This window comes from Phycodurus eques, chromosome 5 (assembly GCF_024500275.1).
Source record: "Phycodurus eques isolate BA_2022a chromosome 5, UOR_Pequ_1.1, whole genome shotgun sequence".
NCBI classification, from domain to species: domain Eukaryota; kingdom Metazoa; phylum Chordata; class Actinopteri; order Syngnathiformes; family Syngnathidae; genus Phycodurus; species Phycodurus eques.
The window spans coordinates 31,279,379-31,297,405 of NC_084529.1; the positions used below are offsets into that span (position 1 = coordinate 31,279,379).

Consider the following 18,027-nt stretch of genomic DNA (forward strand, 5'->3'; position numbering starts at 1 on the left):
CACTAATTGCGAAATCTGGGCCTGTTTAGTGGAACACAAAGCTATTCCTCTGATGTATGAATGGCAACACTGGTTAATTGTATCTTATGATAAAGAGGGGAATGTCATCTATTTGTTCTGCCTGTCACTATTAGTCACTGGCACAGCTAGATGACTAGAGCTACATTATTTGTAGTAAATAAATACTAAAACTTTTCCCGCCCAATTAAGTGAAACTGAATGATTTCCCACAGATGTGCCAAATTTTTAAGGTACAGATCTGGTGTCATTTGTGATGCCACAAAGCATTTGACGAGGACTCGCTCATCTTATTTCGAAGCTGCAGAACATTACCTTGAGTACGATTGAAGGGCTCAATACTAATCCGGTGGAAGAGACACATGGTACAGGTAGACTAGAAAGCAAGGATGTACTATTCTTAACAGTTCTACTTGCTGCAAACTAGCTATTGTGCCAGTGTTGCCAAAGGAGAAAATGAGCCTCCACAACCATCTTTGTGAATGGCGAGAATTCGGCGGGCCCGCATGCCAGACGACGTTTGAAATGATCACCCACTTCCCAGGAACTCCCACTAGCACCGAGGCCGAGGGGCAGACATGACGCAGATCCAAGCATTACGTCAGGCCACCGGGGTTGTGCACCGAACTCCGGCCCTATTGCACTTCTGTCCGCACACGTACGCACCTGTGCCTGCCTCCCCCAACTATCCTGCCCCTTCCCGAGCCATTCCCGAGTAGTGAGAAAACTGAGGTAGCCTTGACAATGACATCTGAAAACACAAGTAGTACCAAAGCTATGTTAATTACATCCACCTCCTGTGGGAGCACAAAGGTGGTGCCTTTTTAACGAGAGCCAGTCCTTGTGCCTGCCTGCCTGCGGGGGATCCGCGGGAGGCCGGCCGGCTCGCCTTTCACCTTCAAAGGCGGTCGGGCAATGTGAGAATCCACCTGGGAGAGGAGCCTCTCAACAGCACTAAGCCCTCATATCCGTCTGCGATGGCTGGTCCGCAGTGGGCCGAGGACGGGAGGGGGGAGCGACTAACTGTGGAGAGTGGGTACTAGTGCGAGTGCTGACTGGTGAATAGATTGTTAGCAGAAGAATCCCACAGATGTTCCATTGACAGTGCTGCAGGAACATTTGCTCACAATTGAGTGCACTAATCAAGAACATGCTTTTTTTTTAGTGGTGTGATACTGTAACACAAAATGTCATTGCCACTAATGGAGTGATGGCTCCAAGTGCACCGCATTTTTTTTTTTTTTTTTTTTTTTTAAGAAAGCTGCAGCTAATTTAAACCTGAAGAGCCAGTGTTATTGTTGGCGATGCCGCCAGGCTAGGGAGAAACACCACATAACTCACAACAGAGTTGCTCTTCAGGAGCTGCACACGACCTGACTGACAAAAGGTCACGATGTCAAAGGTCCAACTGCACCATATATTACATACTAAAACATGCATGAGATATGTTACCGAATTGTAGTCCTGGCTATTTATGCCTTTAAATTTGGTGTTTTTTGTTTTAAACGGGTTCTGGGGAAGCTTGAAGTACTTGCCACCGCTAAATCGTATTTGGTCAACACCGGTGGTTAGAATCCCTGAATATGGATTTGATTTTGAGTGGTTCCGATATGGAGGTAACCCAACTAAGCGTCCATCCCGAGGGGACCGCTAACATGGGCGCGTGGGCAAACGCAGTACACCCACCGACATGTGCCCCGAATGGGCGTAAAATCTCAATTCCTGTGAGAACATTAAGCAAAGCTCTCAACATGTAAAGTAACCGCCTGTGTCTTACCGCAAGAATGCATGTGTTCACTTCTAATAAGACCGTCTCACAGTCTCCGCAGCGCAACTCCAACGACTTGCCGAGCCTTATAGCTTTTATTTGAGGATGTTTAATGACGTCAGCGTGTGGCTACCGGTAAGATCGGTAGCGTTTTCAGGGAAGGCCGAGGCGCTCGTATCGCGAGGACCGACAGCAACGCGAAGACTGCTGGAGATAGCGTGTTTTAATGAAGTATCTCGCGGCGCTGCCTCAACCTGGCCAGCACATGACGGTCTCACAGGCCGCCATGTTGTTAGCGCGCTCCACCTCAAACATTCATCATATTGCAATAATCTGTCTGTGTGACAAGGCATGCACATTATTCCTGGGCGGCCTTTGTGACACCAACAGCAGGGGGAAGTCGTGCAGACAGACAAAACCAAAAGGAAGAAATGTGTGAAGCCATGGAATGTGTTTCAAGTGTCGACTGTACCACACAAGGCTGTATGGTCAGAGCTGGAGCGCGCACACAACAGACGACACACTGATCTCGAGAATCTTCCAGAAAGAGGCTGACAGTGGAAATCCTAACTATAGAAAAGGCCATCATTCTTTTTTGCTGTGGTCCAGAACAGCTCACTTAGTGAAGCGCTGATCCTCCAAAATAAACACGTTTCGCTTGCTGTGGTGAACGCCATTCTGCAACTCCTATGAGAGTACCTCAAACTATAGCCTGGCTACACTGACATAAAAAGACATGAAAACAGGAGGAAAAAGGGAAACAATGTTTTAGGTGTCTGCTTGTGACTGACACAAAGGAGAGCATCAATAAAACGCTTTTCCAATATGCTGTACGTCCACTTTTTTGGTAAGCATTCAAGAATAAAGATGAGGCCTAAAATTGTTGCCGTCCAGCGAGGTGTAACTTTTTATGCATGTGTATGCCTCTAAAAGTGCACAAAACTGTGCAGCTATGGTGCACCATTCTGGAACAGAAACAGTGGGCCACTTTGTTTTACACTTGTATGACAAATAATAACATGAAAAACATTTGACACATCTTTTTTTATGACGGTGACATTTTGACACCAGAACATTTGTTTGACCTGAGAGCAGCGGTCTCAAACGCATGGCCGCAGGGCCAATTGAGGCCCACTGGACGATATTGTGCGGCCCTTTACTTGACATCAAAGTCTGTGTTAGTGCGGCCCACACGTGTTTTTTTATTCATTTAATTTGTAATGATTATTTGGACTTATTGGCTTGGTATCACTGTGGATTGTGTACCATGGCTAGATTTGGCGCAGGAAGCATGTCAACCTTACTCCATAGGTGCTGTTCTTCTTTCTCCTTTGCCAACTGAAAAAATATTATGTCACGACAATATTATAATTCCTAACGCCATACCCATTTTCAAACAAATCAGATCACACTTTAAAATGACGTCCCAATCCCCACTTGCAGATAATCCATCTTTCAAGCCATCCATTCTATACCATACATTTCAAACTTGGTATCCATACAATTAGTGACCTGTCTTTGCCTCATTTAGATAGATCCAAGATACATACAAACTTCCAGGTTGTGATTATTATTATTATTTTTTTTTTTTTTTTTTAGATAATTACATATAAGGGACTATTTGAGAAGACATCCACATAACTATGAGGCTTTTGCTCTCTCCCATCTTGATGAATGCCTTAAATTGAACCCAAACTCAAAGAAATTCATCTTGTCAATTGATCCAGTTAAATCTGTGCCAATAAAATCGAGATGGCAGGCGGAATTGGGCATGACTATCACGAATACACAACGGGAAGAAGGGTTGGAGAATGTTCACAAATGCTTTCACAATGCAAGGCACAGCTTCATTCAATTTCGTTTTTCTTAAAATAGATGAAATACCACCTACCCTGAGGTCTCACCCACCTGTGAGAAATGTTTTCTGTCAGAGGACGCACTCAGTGGTAGCTTTATTTTATGCCCAAAGGGTCACAGATACTGGACAGAAATCTTTGAAACAATGTCTGAAACCCTTCACCAACAACTGAAACCTCAGCTTTTGTCAATTATTCTGCAGGTATTTGATGACATGATAAATGTGAATAATGCACAACGACGTATTGTGACTGCACTGGAAGAAAACAATTTCCCAGGGCAGCCGGGCAGCTGGATAGGGCTCGCTTTTCTTTTTTACTTGCGATTCGGTTCTGCTTGAATATAAAACTGAGCAGATGTTGAATTTATAGCTGGATCTGCTTCATAAAAATATCCTAACGAAAAGCGACAGCATCAGACGTCATTACTCAAGCAGACATGCTGAGGAGTATGCAAAATACCAGGGAGATGAGAGAGAGGACTGCTCATGTTCGGAAGTAACTGTTAATGTTCTGAACAGTTATTATCAAAGTTTGAGAAGATTGGATTCCTTGTTGTAATTTGGAATATCTAAAGCCCTTTTGGTGGAATACTTGATGTGGCCCAGACTATCGCCAGCAGCCCCCGGATAAGCTGAGGCTGAGATCCATGCCTTCTGCTTCTACTGTATCTTTTCTTCATACATTACTATCATCTATCCTTCACAGGAAGCGTGAACCAGGTGTGTGTGTCTGTGTGTGTGTGTGCGCACGCACGCAGCGACACACATTTTTCCAGCGGCCCAAGGTGGTGACTGGGCCTTGTCACATTTCCATTGGCAAACCGCAATGCGTGGATACCGCAGATGCCAGCGGGGTGCCAGGAGGGGGCGGCCTCGGCCATGATGCCATTGGCAACAGGAGCAGCTTTGGCAAAACCTTTCCCTCACAACTTGGCTTGGATCTTTAGCTCGCTTTAGCGATACCTTTGCTGGCCAAAAAAAACAAACACAGAAAGTTGTGTGTCCATTTGGACTTCGGTTCAAACCATCACCCGGGTACCTGCAGTCAAAATTGTCACCAAGGTAGCCCTTTGCTGTGGCATTGGACGACGACATGGATCAACTCTTTAAGACCGGCCGTGTCAATGACTTTATGCTCACTGTTATCGCAATTCTTGAAAACGAAATACATGACAAAGTAGCTTCAATTCCCCTTTCTTAACGCCGTGTCTCACTATCGGTGGTCTGATACAAGTTCTTGAGGAATTTACAAACCAAAACCTACCCAATATATTTACTTTTGGTTGGCTTCTTATTTCTTAAGTCTCTCATATATGTTGAGTTAGGAAAGGTGCCCTCTGCTTCGCCTCCAGCCTGCGCTGCAAAGCACGGCTTGTCTGGATCCAGGAATGTGGGGAGTTGATCATAGAGCCATAGAGCGACTTAATTCCCTCAAGTCCTGAACCGTGCAGTCTAAACACACTGAGGTCCTGTGCTGCTCGGGCTATTTGTTTTTCCTCAGCTGATGAGTGGGACTTCACACAGCACACACCAGAGGGAGCCATGCTTTCCAGCTGGGATGCTTTGTGGAGCAAAAGGAGGAGGCGGGAAAGGCTTGATTGTGGCCACGCAGAGCTGATGGTCCACCTCCCCCTCCTCTTCCTTAGACGCCTTTTGGGCCGGGATTTAACAAACCGGGGTCGGGGGCCGACATCTATCTGGCCCCCGTGTAGGATGCGCGCACACATTCTCGTCTTAACTAAGTCAACTGGCGCAAACCAAACAGCATCATTCTTTGACGCATTTCACTTGATTCCGACCCGAGGTGCTTCTCTTCCGCCTTGATCTTCACATTTCTGAACACAGACCTCCATGAAAGTCGAAATAAAATTAATATTTACTCCTAATGCTGCATTTGGTCGACTGCAAATGAGCTAAAGCGTGTTGAGACTTGAGACTTCCCGCTGTATGATGAATGCCAGGTATCGCTAAAGGTCCTGCCGCTGTTTGGACTCGTCTTACCCACCGCAGCAACATTCCCAGGATTGTTTATATGAGGAGGCCCCACTCCGAAGAAAACCTGCCACTTGATAACTCGTCAGGTTTCTGACAAACATACAGGAAACGGAAACAAATGTTCTCTTACTTCGATTAGACGTAGCACGAGTAACAAAGGCACTACACGGTCAAGTGGCAACGCTATGACGTTACATCCAATCCAAAATAAGAGAAACCCCAACTATGAAGCAGTGCAGGTGTACACCACTGCGATTGATTAACTCATTCACTGCCAGCCTTCCCAGTTAACATGGAGATTTGACTTCTAAAGCCGTCAATGGCAGCGAATGTGTTAATACCGCTCGGAATATCTGTGGATTATATGGAGTATTTATATTATATGTGTGCAATCTACTGGAAGAAGCGGATCAGATCTCTATACATCCCCGATGTTTTACCAAACACAGGGGTACACGGACAAAATGAGTGTCGTAAACATAAACTCACCACTTCTGTGTTTGTGATTTTGGCCAGTAGATCTGTCAGACTGTCCCCCCACTGGGAGTGGTTCACTGAGTCCAGCTGTAACCCGCAGATTGCTGCCCCCACACTTCCTGTGGCAATCATGGATGGAGGGTACATGGCGAATCTGAAATCTGTTCAAGAGGAAGAAAAGCTAATTGAGTAAACGCGGGAGCGATACGCACTGTTTTTTTTTTTTTTTTTTTAACTACAATCTTAACCTCCCCCCCCCCCCCCCCCCCAAAAAAAGTCATTCAAAGGGCATTTAAAAGTTTAAATTCAAGTTGACCCCATTGGAAAGTGACTGTTGTGTCTTTTAGGGCACATCGATTATCATGAAAAATTTGAGGATTCCGGTGGGATAAATTTTTACGATCGTATATTTCTAGTTGAACTAGTTATCGAAAAAGAAGCGCACAGTTACTTTGAAACAAGGAATTTCATGTCTGTCTATTCAACAGAGGATTATGTATTCAGCTGGTGCCGTTTCATAATTTCAGGTTTTAATTAATATGCTCCACAATAAGCGGTACAGAAAATGGATGGATGGATGGAAAACAAGAGTACAGGCATGTGAGACAATAGTGTATGATTTGGTAATCCAGCAGTCAGTTGATAAGTAATCCTTCTATTGCACACGGTCTGAATGCAGCGCTCGCTAATGACCAGCAGCCTGGATAATGAGGGTTCACTTGGCTTGTAAAGGAGCTGAAAAGCAGCCGCCCTCCCTTACCCCCCCCCCCCCCCCCCTTTCCCCAGGCCGGCCCCTTTTCTTCCATCTCCTGAGTAAATCGTGTGCTTGCTGAAAAAGCCCCATAGCGCTTGGAAAGGGGGGAATAAAGAGGCTCAGTGCCTCTGCCAATGCTCGCTGCTGTAGGTCCTTTTTCCACGTGTGGTCACAGGCGTGCGTCTCAAAGACCAATAACCTTGTTAGCTCCCCTCACTGTCATTCATAATGCAAATGAGACAGCTTGTGAACGGGCCAGAAGCCCGAAAAGGCAAGGCAACTGGCATACAGGCGCGAGGGAGGGGGGCACGGCAGAGAGAGAGAGAGAGAGAGAAACACAATCACAGTCTCTCACTCTGCTATTCTCCCTGTACGTCTTGCTCAACTTCTACCTTTCTTTTTGGAAAGCGCACGGCCTGCTCGGGGGCCACCGAACGACGCACATGCCCCGGGCTTTGTCACGACAACAGGCGGCGGTTTGCGTTGGCGGCCCTCCTATCTCTTAGCATATTAATAGAGTGGCGGGCCAGCGAGAGGGAAGGCAGAAGAGTGTGACTCCATTGTCCGGAGTCATCACCTCATTTCACCCAATTGAGAGACACAGCATCCGTCCCCTGTGGGCCGATAGCAATTCAGCGAGACGGGCCGGACAAAGAGTGCGGCTGGACAGCGGGGGTGCGGGGGTCAACAGCAAGAGGAAGATGAAGAAGGAGGGATGGACGGAATGGCGACAAGGCCACGAGGAGAAAAGACGGGAAGGTGGTGGGCGTGGTGGGAGAGCATCGGGGGGTTTGACATCTCTGCTGCACATCGCTCTCGAGTCTGTGTCCGGACCCTTGTGAGGTTTTGCAGGAAGAAAAGAGTTGCCCTCCGGCGACCCTCACCTCCTATCCTTCCCCCACAAGTATGCCTCTGTTCCTGGGCCACCTAAGGGCCGGGGCAGGGGGCAGGGGGCAGGGGGCAGGGGGCAGAGGCAGCCTGCACATTAACAGATTGCCATATTCAATTGCAAAGCAAACGGCATGCGATGGCTCTGATGGAGATTTTTCTTCCTTCTCTTTTCCTCCAGCTGGAATCAAAGAGGTGGGCCCTTTGATAGCTGTAAAGGCAGCCCCTCGCTGCCTTTTTAACATGCAGAGCTCGGCGCTTTCTCATCGTGTGGGCTCACTGTTGACAAATAAATGAACTTATTATACACCCCTGTGTTCGCGGCTGGGCCTCTGCCAAGGGGCCGATTTATTAAAGGCGACCTCGAGCCAAGAGGAAAGAGCGCACAAAGACCCTCAGCATTACATCACTGCCGTAATAGTACAACTTTCTCCGGGGGGGGGGGAGGAGAAAGACATTCGTGGATTTACTGTATGTGTGATGTGAGCACAGACTGACAGGCAAGGAGTAATATACGCATCCACACAGGACACAGACAGGCGGCACAGATGTAGTTTTGTGGCTGAGCAGGGCGGCGGCCGGCGGGCTGCGAGCTGATTTTTCGACAACGGCGAACAAGGCCGCACGCGTGCAGCCGGCGCGGGCCGAATGCTCGGATTTCGGGAGCCGCTCATTGATATTCTTGTTGAGGATAAACAGTGTACGGAGCTGAGCGGGGACGCATGCCTGCGATGGAAAGCTCTGTGTAAGGGGTGGCTGGCTAGTTTGGCCTACACGCCTCTCAGTGCCTTCAATGGCCCTTTCTCTCTCTGTCTGCAACTCACTCAAACTCCATCCTCTCTGGCTTAGTCTGCTGCCCTACATGGCACACTCCTTGTGGGTGGCTGCAACGTATGCACATTCAACGTGGACATGAATTTACGCTGGAGAGTTTGAACACCAGCCATAAAAATTGGCCCCCCAAAAAAAAAAAAAAATCACTCTCCTCTCCGACCCCCTCCTGGTTTTCCGACGCGATAAATCAAGGTCCTGTATTGTATAGATGTCGTGCCTATTGACCGCGTTTAGTCAATGTGAACATTCAAAATGTTAGGCTTGGTAACTCACGAACACCACTAATGCACCATCATTCCAAACACCCCTCTACTATTTCCCTTGTTTCACATACAGACGAAAATGTTGTCAAGTCTATGAAAAAGACTTAAAAAGGCTGTAATAAGTATACGACAATGCTTCTTTGTAAAGAAACTACATACAGATGCACAGCAACAAAATGGTTCCAGACTAACAGAAAACATTGTCGACATGGAAACATGTCGTTTTACGATTATGCAATGGAAGATGTCATGATAGAAAAGTCACAGTTCAGTCACATACTGATGACATAGCCAGCGGCGTCAAACGGGTTTGGGGGGGGCGTGAGCATTTGGAGGGTCCCTGGCTGTCCAGCAGGCGGCAGAAAGAACCCCCCCAAGCTCCACCGGGTCAACAAATAATATCTGCAAGGAAAAGTTCGTCTGCACGCACGCACCCCCCCCCCCCCCCCCCGTTGACAAAACTATCTTTTTTGGGAGAGGGCCCTTCATGAACGTGCTGTACGGGGGCCCAGAATGCGGCGATACGTGCCTTGACACACAGCATCAGGAGCATCTGCGCTTCGGCGTCTTGCTCAAGGATCCTCGACATGGGTGCAGGAGATGAAATCCACAAAACGTGGGTTGAGAGACAGCCGCTCAACGACCCGAGGCGCACCGTGTCACGAGCTCCTCTCCATCTCCTATTGATGTATTGAACTAACACCAACCTTCTCCTGCAGCGCAGCAGATAACACTACTAATATCAATCTTTACTATTAGTACAGTTACTATTAGTAGTAATGATTTCATTTATTGGCCTGAAACGTTTCATTTATTTCGTACAAATCATGTATTTTTATTCATCAATCTAAGCCAGTGACATACAGTGACAGGAAGAACCATGAAAAGCTCCTACTCATACTAGTTGGCAGAAAGTAAAACGAACCCGTGTGCCCACCTGTTGCCATTCATACAACAGAATTTTCGCTTTCATGCCCAGATTTCACACTGCAATTTGAGAGGAGATGGAGAGAAGATCATCATCATTCTATTGTATACTTTGTGGGACAATTTAGTGTGGTGCTGTGCCGTGAGATGTTTCTGAGGTCAAATATGTGGCTTGGCTCCCTAAAGGTTGGGAAAGGCCGGCTTAAGTGACCTCCAAGGTTAGAAATGCAAGCTTCAACCAGCGATGTTGCATTTTCCACCACGGGAATGTAGCAGCATCCAGAGATAAGTTCCCTTTTGCGCTTCTGGCGCGAGTCAGATGGCCGCAGGGTTTTCGGCCGCGTTGCCGATGGGGCGAACTCAGGATGTGCCGCTGTGTGATTCGCTGACTGTGTCACACTTCCGGATGCAGGCTACTTCCTTTTGATCTGTTGCCAATGTGGCGGCACCGGACGTGATCTCGCATATCGGGCATGTGAGTATAATTTGTCAGAGGGGGTGGCTAATTTGTTCAGGTTCTGACGCATGCATTTCCAACATTTTTTTGATTGACAACAAACAGCAGTAAAGATCGTTTCATTGACCACATCCGAGACGAATCATTCATTTCGAGACCGCTGCGATGAGCGTCTCCGTGTCCCGACGGCATTCTGGTCCGGTGAGATCGGCATGAACGTGGACATGAATCACCTCAAAATATTTGCACTGTTCCGTAGAAATTGCCCGGGCATGTCTGCCCACGTGGCGCTAAAAGGCATCCATGCAAGAAATGTTTGGATTAAAAAATAAAAAAAAAAACGGAAACAATAAACACTATCATTTGATTCTATATGGTTTTATATTGACTTGTGATTCATTTATTGCACTATTTGTCTCAAACAGAGGAGAGCCAATGCCGGATTCATACGACCCGCCGGTGAAATGGACTTTACACAAGAGGGGGAAAGCAAAAGGTTGTCTTCTAGCTAGTGAATTATTAGTTTCCCTCGGTAGAACTAACAAGTTAATGATCAAGTTACTTGACAGTTCAAAGCCACTTCCTAGCCCTCCTTTCCATTGAAGAGAGAGAGAGAGAGAAAAAAAAATCCAACACCGTTCATAACGCGAAGAGCTTGTCCTCTGCTACTTGAACCACTTGTTAGTTACATCGCCACATGCAGGACAACGGGCTCTCTCGAACGGCCAACCTCCAGGTGCGGCGTTGGTACCGAGCGTCCGCACCAACACGCGTAACATCGCCGTGAAGGCTGTCGGAGCGGGCGTATTCAAAAAAACAAGACGTAATCGCTGCCGACGCGGCCAGAAGACGAAGCTCAACGACCACAGCAGACAGTTTGGGGTGCATCTGTCTGCCCCGTGCACCCCGCCTATTCTCCCACTTTGCCCCAATTGAATAAGAATAGACGAGGAAGCTCTGAGTGCTTGGTGTGCGTGTGTAGGAATGGAGGTTGATAATCTCCCTTAATGAGCTTGTTTCTTGGCCATTATCCGGCGGGCTGCCTGAGGGAAGGGCCGGTGTTTCCTATCAAGTGGCCCCGCGGCGCTGACCCTCACACGGCTCTACATATGAAATGGAAGGGCAGAGTCTTTTGTCTCCCCTCTCGCAGTCTTGAGCTGAGCCCCTCGAGCCATTTGCATAGTCCTGAATGGACCAGCCAGTGTTATTAATTAATACAGAGCCAGCGTACGCCACCTGACAAAAACCCACCGAGTGGCCTGAACGGAACTGTTTCATCAAAAGCGAGGAGCTATTAGGAAGGAGAGGCCTTATTCTCCACTCACTCCTCTCGTCTCTTGAAAACACAGCGCTGCGGTTTTCGGCATGTTTTGTTTTCCATTAGACAGGCAGCGGTGGCGGGCGGTATGGCGGCCGGCGGGTGGAATGAAACGGGTAGGCCGCAGGTGAGCCGTTGTCAACTGTCTTGCAAATGTAAATCCTCCTGAGAACCCGCCTCCTTCTGCTGAGCCTGGCTCGGAGGAAGCCTCCGGGAAGACTCTCACCAGATACCGCGAGATTTACGTCTGGGAACACCCCGCAAAAGAAGGGTTTCGAATTCCCAGATATCTTCAGATGCGTCAAATCGTTGACTCGCTCGCACTCTTCTGTTTCTACGTGCTAATCTCGAGCAATCTGCGGAAAGTCTCTCTCCAAAGACGCATTGTCAGGAGGACTCGGCTCGTAAATTCACTTCCACTCCCTCAACGAAGCCATTACGGACAAAGTGCGTGCTGAGTCTTTCACAGTGTTGCTTTGAGAAAAGCTAATATCACTGACATGCTGTCATTACACAAGCACAACACAGTTGGGGTTTTTTCTTCTTGCTTCCCCACCCCCCACCGTTGTCAACAAAAAACCCTCACCTTTCTTGACGATACCCAAATGAATGGTATCTTTTCTTTTAAGACTGCGTCTATGTCTCGCTTTGAATTATGTCAGTAAAAAGGCCATTGGCGGCAGGGCGCATCAAGGAAGAGTTATGAGTCATACTAATATATCAAGCGTGCCCTGTTGCTAGCTTGCTGGTTTTGAGATGATGCCTACCTACACGGGAAAGCTATCACCTCCTCCGGCGGGGAGAGGACGGAAGCAGATACAGTATATTTTCTCATTGGCAGAAAACCTCGTGCACCTTCTTCGCCTCCATCTACAGATCAGGTTAAAGGCTCTGTGTCCCTCCCTGCACTCATTTGATGTTTGACCTTGTGGGAAAAATCCACCTCTGAAGTTGAGAGACAATAGCCCACCGAGCCTCCACCGCTGTCCATCACTTCCCCCAATGGTGCGCGCGACACGGGAATGCTCCTCAACCTGCCGAGCGCGCTTTGAAGTGTTACTGGACGCTACCGACGAGCCTCCGAAAACACCACCACATACCGGAGAGCGCCGGCGGAGGCGGTCTTAAGTCTGTAACCTCGTCAATGATGGAATATGTTTCACACTGGGGGTAATGCATCTCGCTGAAGTTACATCAGGCGGTACTTTGATACGGAGCTCAAAGAAGAATGTACAGAGATGTCTTTTGCAACACAGGAAAAGTAGACAGTTGCGCACTTCCATCGCCTCTTTTCCTTTTTCGACTCAGCTCTAAGTTGCCTCGGTTCGGGGTGCTTGCTTTCTCCACTCCAAACAACAGCTGCGAAAACTAAGTTGCATCGAACGCATCAGGACATGCTAAAAAAGATCAACAATGGAGGAAAAACGATCATACGCATTTGCATATGGATACTGCTTTCGGAGGGTATTTCCATTCGTGTGTAAAAGGTGTATTCACGAGAGGGTTTTGAAGTAGGTTTTGCAGTTGATAACAGGGAACATGGTGCAGACTGCGCAAGACAGGTTTTCTGTGCTGACTAAATGGCAATATTCTGTCGATGGTCTCGTTTCGATAGCTGAAGAATTTCATCGGATCACGAGCAAAGACCGTCTGGGGACTTTCGATGCATCCCATGGCAAATTTGTGCCGGGCCTGCTGTAACTGTACGGGTCTAAGAAGGGAACTCTTGGTGAGAAGATGGAAGACCTTCTGGATAAACAGGTGAGTAAAGTGCTTAGATACGTTTCTCATAAGAGAAACGGAAAAAAGATGTTGGCTCCAGCAACAACACATTCATTGGACACGAATGTGTCAGGAAAACTGAATGCCAGCAGCCATTGCTTTACGTTCTTTACTGGGCGGTATTTTATTGAACAGAATTTCGTCAAATTGTTAGCATGCTTGACGTGTTTGTCTTTTTGTTTTGTTTTTTTTCGACTTTTGAGTGTTGCTGGGTCTGACCTGTGATTTCTCTTCATTACTGCAAAAGAGTTCTGACTTTACATTGTGTTTCAAGTACACTACGTTACCATACTCATTGAAATGCTGGTTTTCCACTGAATACTCTTTCGACATCCAACATTGTGTCCCACCGAAAGATGGGATGGAAGGAGCGGGAGAATGAAGGCAGGAAAGAAAGAAGGGAGGGAGGGAGGGAAGAGGGAACAGTCAAAACAGAACGGCTCATTTTGAGCTGGTTGGACAATGTGAAGGTTAAGTGGATAAATCATTATTCGAAATGTCAATTGTAGTCAAAGGAATCTACGTTGTTGACAATATGTGGTGAGATTCTGTCATGCGGTCGCCCACTTCGCGTGAAGCGCAGAACTGAACTGGTGTTTTAACAGTTAGTTCCCCGTTCATTGATGGCGACATTTCGAAGAACTTTGAACTGCTCTTGTTCATTCTAGTTATGCCCGTGTAAAACGCCAGTGTCTGGGTACACACAGCCAATCATTTGTGGCACTATTCTATGCACAAGCGGTGAAGTTCGGCTCAAGGTCTGCGCACGAGTTACTATATGTAGCTGGACACTTTTTTTTTTTTTTTTAACATACTTTGTTTTTCTTTATTGGTTCTGGACTTCAGTGTTAACATCTGTGCTGTGGCGGTCAAAGCACCCAAAAGAGAAAGAAACCGTCAATATTTTTTTGGACAGAAATTGACCCGATTACCCATGACGTTCTGAAATGTACTGGAGGCACTGTTAAACAAAATAAATAAGATTTCAGATAACATTCAGTTGTGCTTTGTTTTTTTTGTGTGTTCCCCCCCCCCCCCAAAATCTACTTATTTGGCATTATTCAAATCTAATTACAGCAACATACATGTTCCTTTATTCATATCGGTAAATTTTTAACTCACTGGAGTAAGAATTGTATGATTATTCAAAAAGAATATCTGCGTTTGGTGAAATACGTGGCATTGAAACCAGAATTTCCTCGTTAGCCTGACAGGATTATCCAAATGAGGTCAACAACAAAAAAAATCCAAGTTGGCAGAACTTGTATCCTAACTTAGTTAAGTCAACAACAGCAGGCAAAAGTTGAGAAAACTCTTGCATCAAGTTACCATGATATTTTACGTTTTTTTTTTTTTTTTACAGTGTATAGGCATTCAAATATAAAACAATCAAATGAAAAACAATAAGTATGGCAGAGACTGAGCACGCCTTCTTGTGTGTCGTCTCCTGCCGCTGCACAAGGTAGTGCATTGCGGTTCATTCGTAACCTTGAAACCTCATAGTAAACGCAGAAATAGCTGCCGATGGAAAAGTATTAACAGTGTGTAGAGTTGCGCTGAGCTGTGTGGGTAAGTACCAAGCAGTAGAAAAGACCACTTGGTCGGATATACGGTACAGTGCACCGGCTGTTTATCGCGGCCGATATGTTCCAGACAGAACATCCGCGATAGAGGGACACGATATTCGTAAAAACATTGCCCCTCCTGCACACGTTTGACACATTTAAACTTGTCGGAACACATTGAAATCCTGAACACACCAATTTTAAACAAATCGCAAGCGTAGGTGAACACAGACCAATAATTGCGAGCATAAAATGTACGGCAAATACTGTATATATTTCAGCGTCTGTCTCAAAAAAGTGCATCGGCGACTGGCTCTCCTTTCACAGATGCGAGGAGATGACAGCGACCACGGTACACACGACAATGCAGCCCGCGTGGGTTTTCCCCGAGGAAGAGTGCAATTGATCAAAGAGCCGTCTGTCCATAAGGGAGCGTCTCTGCTTCGTCGTGGCCTACCTGTGGCACAGAGGGCGATGAACGTCTGGACATGTTTGCGTATAAGAGTCAGTTTATCCTCAGGCAGCGGCAGCCTCCTCACTATGTGCTCGATAAAGTCGTTCGGCGTCACTGCTGCCAGGTTCCACTTCAACTTCCCCAGCACCACCAGTTCCCATTCCTGAAGTAGACGAGACGCACGGGCACATTGTGAGACGACGGATGGCGGGGACACAAAAACAGACGTATGTGACAGACTGAGAAGACGCTCACACAATTTGCAGTCGCTCGTGCTAAGTTGCCCCAGCAGATCGAGAAAGTGCTGCACTTTTGTTTGTTTTCTCTTAATTTTAGAGTCGCGATTCCTTTGCAAAAGTCTTGTTATTTCCTCATTTGACTTCCGTCATCTATTGAATTAACCCTCACTTGCCATTCGAGCAGCCTTGTGAGCAATTCCGCCCAGCGACAGGCGGCTGTGCAAACGTGCGACGTGACTACGAACAAAGATCCGAGCAATTCTGTAGCTCTACATTGCTCTGTGTTCAAATGAAAGTTTTAAAATGTTTCACAAAAAGATCTCCTTCTTTTCGTTTCCGTCACTGGTTATTATGTCGCTGTCACCAGCAGAGAAAGGGATAACTGCATGGTAAGTCGTAGCGATACCTACAGCCACCAATGATTTTCATTCAAACACTCCTGTGGTGTGGTGTGGTGTGGTGTGTACGACAATTATTTGTGTTGTTGTTGTTGTTTTTTTTTTTTTCTCAGCCTGACACCGAGAAACACGAGCAACGTCGCCAGCTCAGGTGACCTCACAACTGCGTGCTCCCTCCCCGCTTGTCTGTCTGGCATCTGGGACTTTCCTAAAGAGGCCCAGCAGAGGTTCCGCGATGTGCGAGGCTAGCGGAAGGGAAGGAAGGCTTGCGCATTGACAAGAATCGGCATTTCATCTGCATTCGAATGCCGAACGCAATGTAAAAAGACTCTTAAACGGATTTCCTCCCACACAAACCATTAAAAGTCATTTGGAAAACCAAATGACTCAAATCCACCATTGTCAAGTGCCGAACAGGCCTACAATTCATATGTGTGTCAAGGCCTTGGACTCACGCGAGACATTGAGCAGAGGAGACGCATGCTGGTGTCCATGTGATGCGACATGACACTAGGTGCGGTGTTCTCCCCTCTTTGGGTGTATTGTTACTTTCACTTCCTAGTGCAGGAGGTGATTAACTGAAGACTCGGTGACTAATTTAGGAAAACATTTCAGTGGTTTGGTTACGGACTACTGCCTTGTGACTGGAACCCTCGGATGCTGCTCATTTTCTCCCTCGAAGAGACCGCATGGTCTCAGTCATGAGATAATCCAACATGGCTGCCACTGACCCTGTAAGATTTTGGTTTTTTCCACTGACCTTTTCAGAAACGCGATGCTCTACTTATGACACACAAGCAAAAGGGGCTGTACCTCTGTCCCACATGATGACTTCCACTCAATTCAAGGATGAAATGGTGAAGATTATTTCCACGGTGAAGATTATTTCCATGCATTTAAAAACTTTATTCTACCAACGTGGCTGCACGATAGCATCTGTGACCAAAACACAAAAAAGAAAAAAGAAAAAAAAAAAAGAAAAAGAAAAAAGCTTGCAACACAGCAGAGCCGAATGCTGAGTGGCAGCTCGGCCTCTACTTCCTTCTGCTGCCGCCTTCCTCTGGTCACACCTTCTTTCTAACATTGCGGTTCAATTTACAAGAAATTCTTACCAAAGATGAGGACCACAAAAAAACAAAAAAGAAGAAGAAGAAGAAGAAGCAGCAGCAGCAATCACATGCACTGAGCAGCTGATCTGTTTCCTGTATCTGCCTGACAGCCAAAATGCTGCCATATACAGAAACACTGAGAGCAAGCATCAGGAAACCGACAGCGGAGGGCCTCAAAAGCGACAAGTTGATCGAGCGCACCTCTCTTACGTTCCGACCATATCGGCGCTAGAATGAAAACGAGATCATCTGCGTTATAATAATCCGCGGCCTCGGTCACAGCACGGGCGGGGATTGACTGTCGTTTACCGAGGAATGTTTATGTAGCGCCGCTTCATTATCTGATGTGAGACTGGGCCTAAGTAATTGCTTTGCGCAGGTGAAGGCAGCCGCAGGGCCTTTGCGAGCAAGTGTCCTACGGGCGCAACGTGGACGTCATCGCGCCGAATAGAACCAGCGTGACATTACGTCGCATCGCGCGTGTGCATCGCCGGTTATTTCGGGATGGAGGCTGAACTGTAAAAGGCAAACTTGGATTTCTCTGTGTCTCTCTCCCACTCTTGACAGGAACAGAGTCAGAAGTTTGGCTGCCATTCAAGACGACCTCGTTGCTCTGCGTGTGCAAATATTTGCCGCTAGATGGCAATGGAGACCATTACACAGACTTAAAAGCCCGACCAGAGGGGGTTTGGTACAGTAAGCGTAAGAGCCCCCCTGTGGAACGATTCACTTGTGTGTGGCTTTTGCTTTCATTAAAGCACAGACTCGAGTGCACACCGGACTACAGTATGTTTTTTTGTTTGGTTGGTTTTATTTGATGCAAAATGCAGTAAAACCGAGAAAAACAAATGGTAGATCGAAACGTTGGTATTATGAAGCAACTGATCGTGTTTAAATGTTCCTTACCAGCAGTTCTTGTGGTC

General features: G+C 46.9%; 1 protein-coding gene and 1 long non-coding RNA gene across 3 annotated transcripts in view; one reads left to right on the plus strand and one right to left on the minus strand.

The window, feature by feature from the left end:
* ccnd2a (cyclin D2, a) overlaps positions 1 to 18,027 on the minus strand; it is a 207,454-nt gene that overhangs the window by 5,286 nt on the left and 184,141 nt on the right. For both annotated transcript variants that reach the window (XM_061676320.1, XM_061676319.1), the window contains 3 exons: positions 18,011 to 18,027; positions 15,362 to 15,521; positions 6,129 to 6,277 (listed from right to left, as the gene is read on the minus strand). The exon at positions 18,011 to 18,027 is cut by the window's right edge and continues 199 nt beyond it. In XM_061676320.1, the coding sequence (XP_061532304.1) occupies positions 6,129 to 6,277; positions 15,362 to 15,521; positions 18,011 to 18,027 (326 nt within the window). The remainder of the gene's footprint in view (positions 1 to 6,128; positions 6,278 to 15,361; positions 15,522 to 18,010) is intronic.
* The window catches only part of LOC133402505 (uncharacterized), a 4,576-nt gene continuing 1,895 nt past the window's right edge, over positions 15,347 to 18,027 (plus strand). Inside the window, exons 1-2 of the long non-coding RNA XR_009768526.1 lie at positions 15,347 to 15,986; positions 16,109 to 18,027. The exon at positions 16,109 to 18,027 is cut by the window's right edge and continues 1,895 nt beyond it. This is a non-coding gene — a long non-coding RNA (uncharacterized LOC133402505). The remainder of the gene's footprint in view (positions 15,987 to 16,108) is intronic.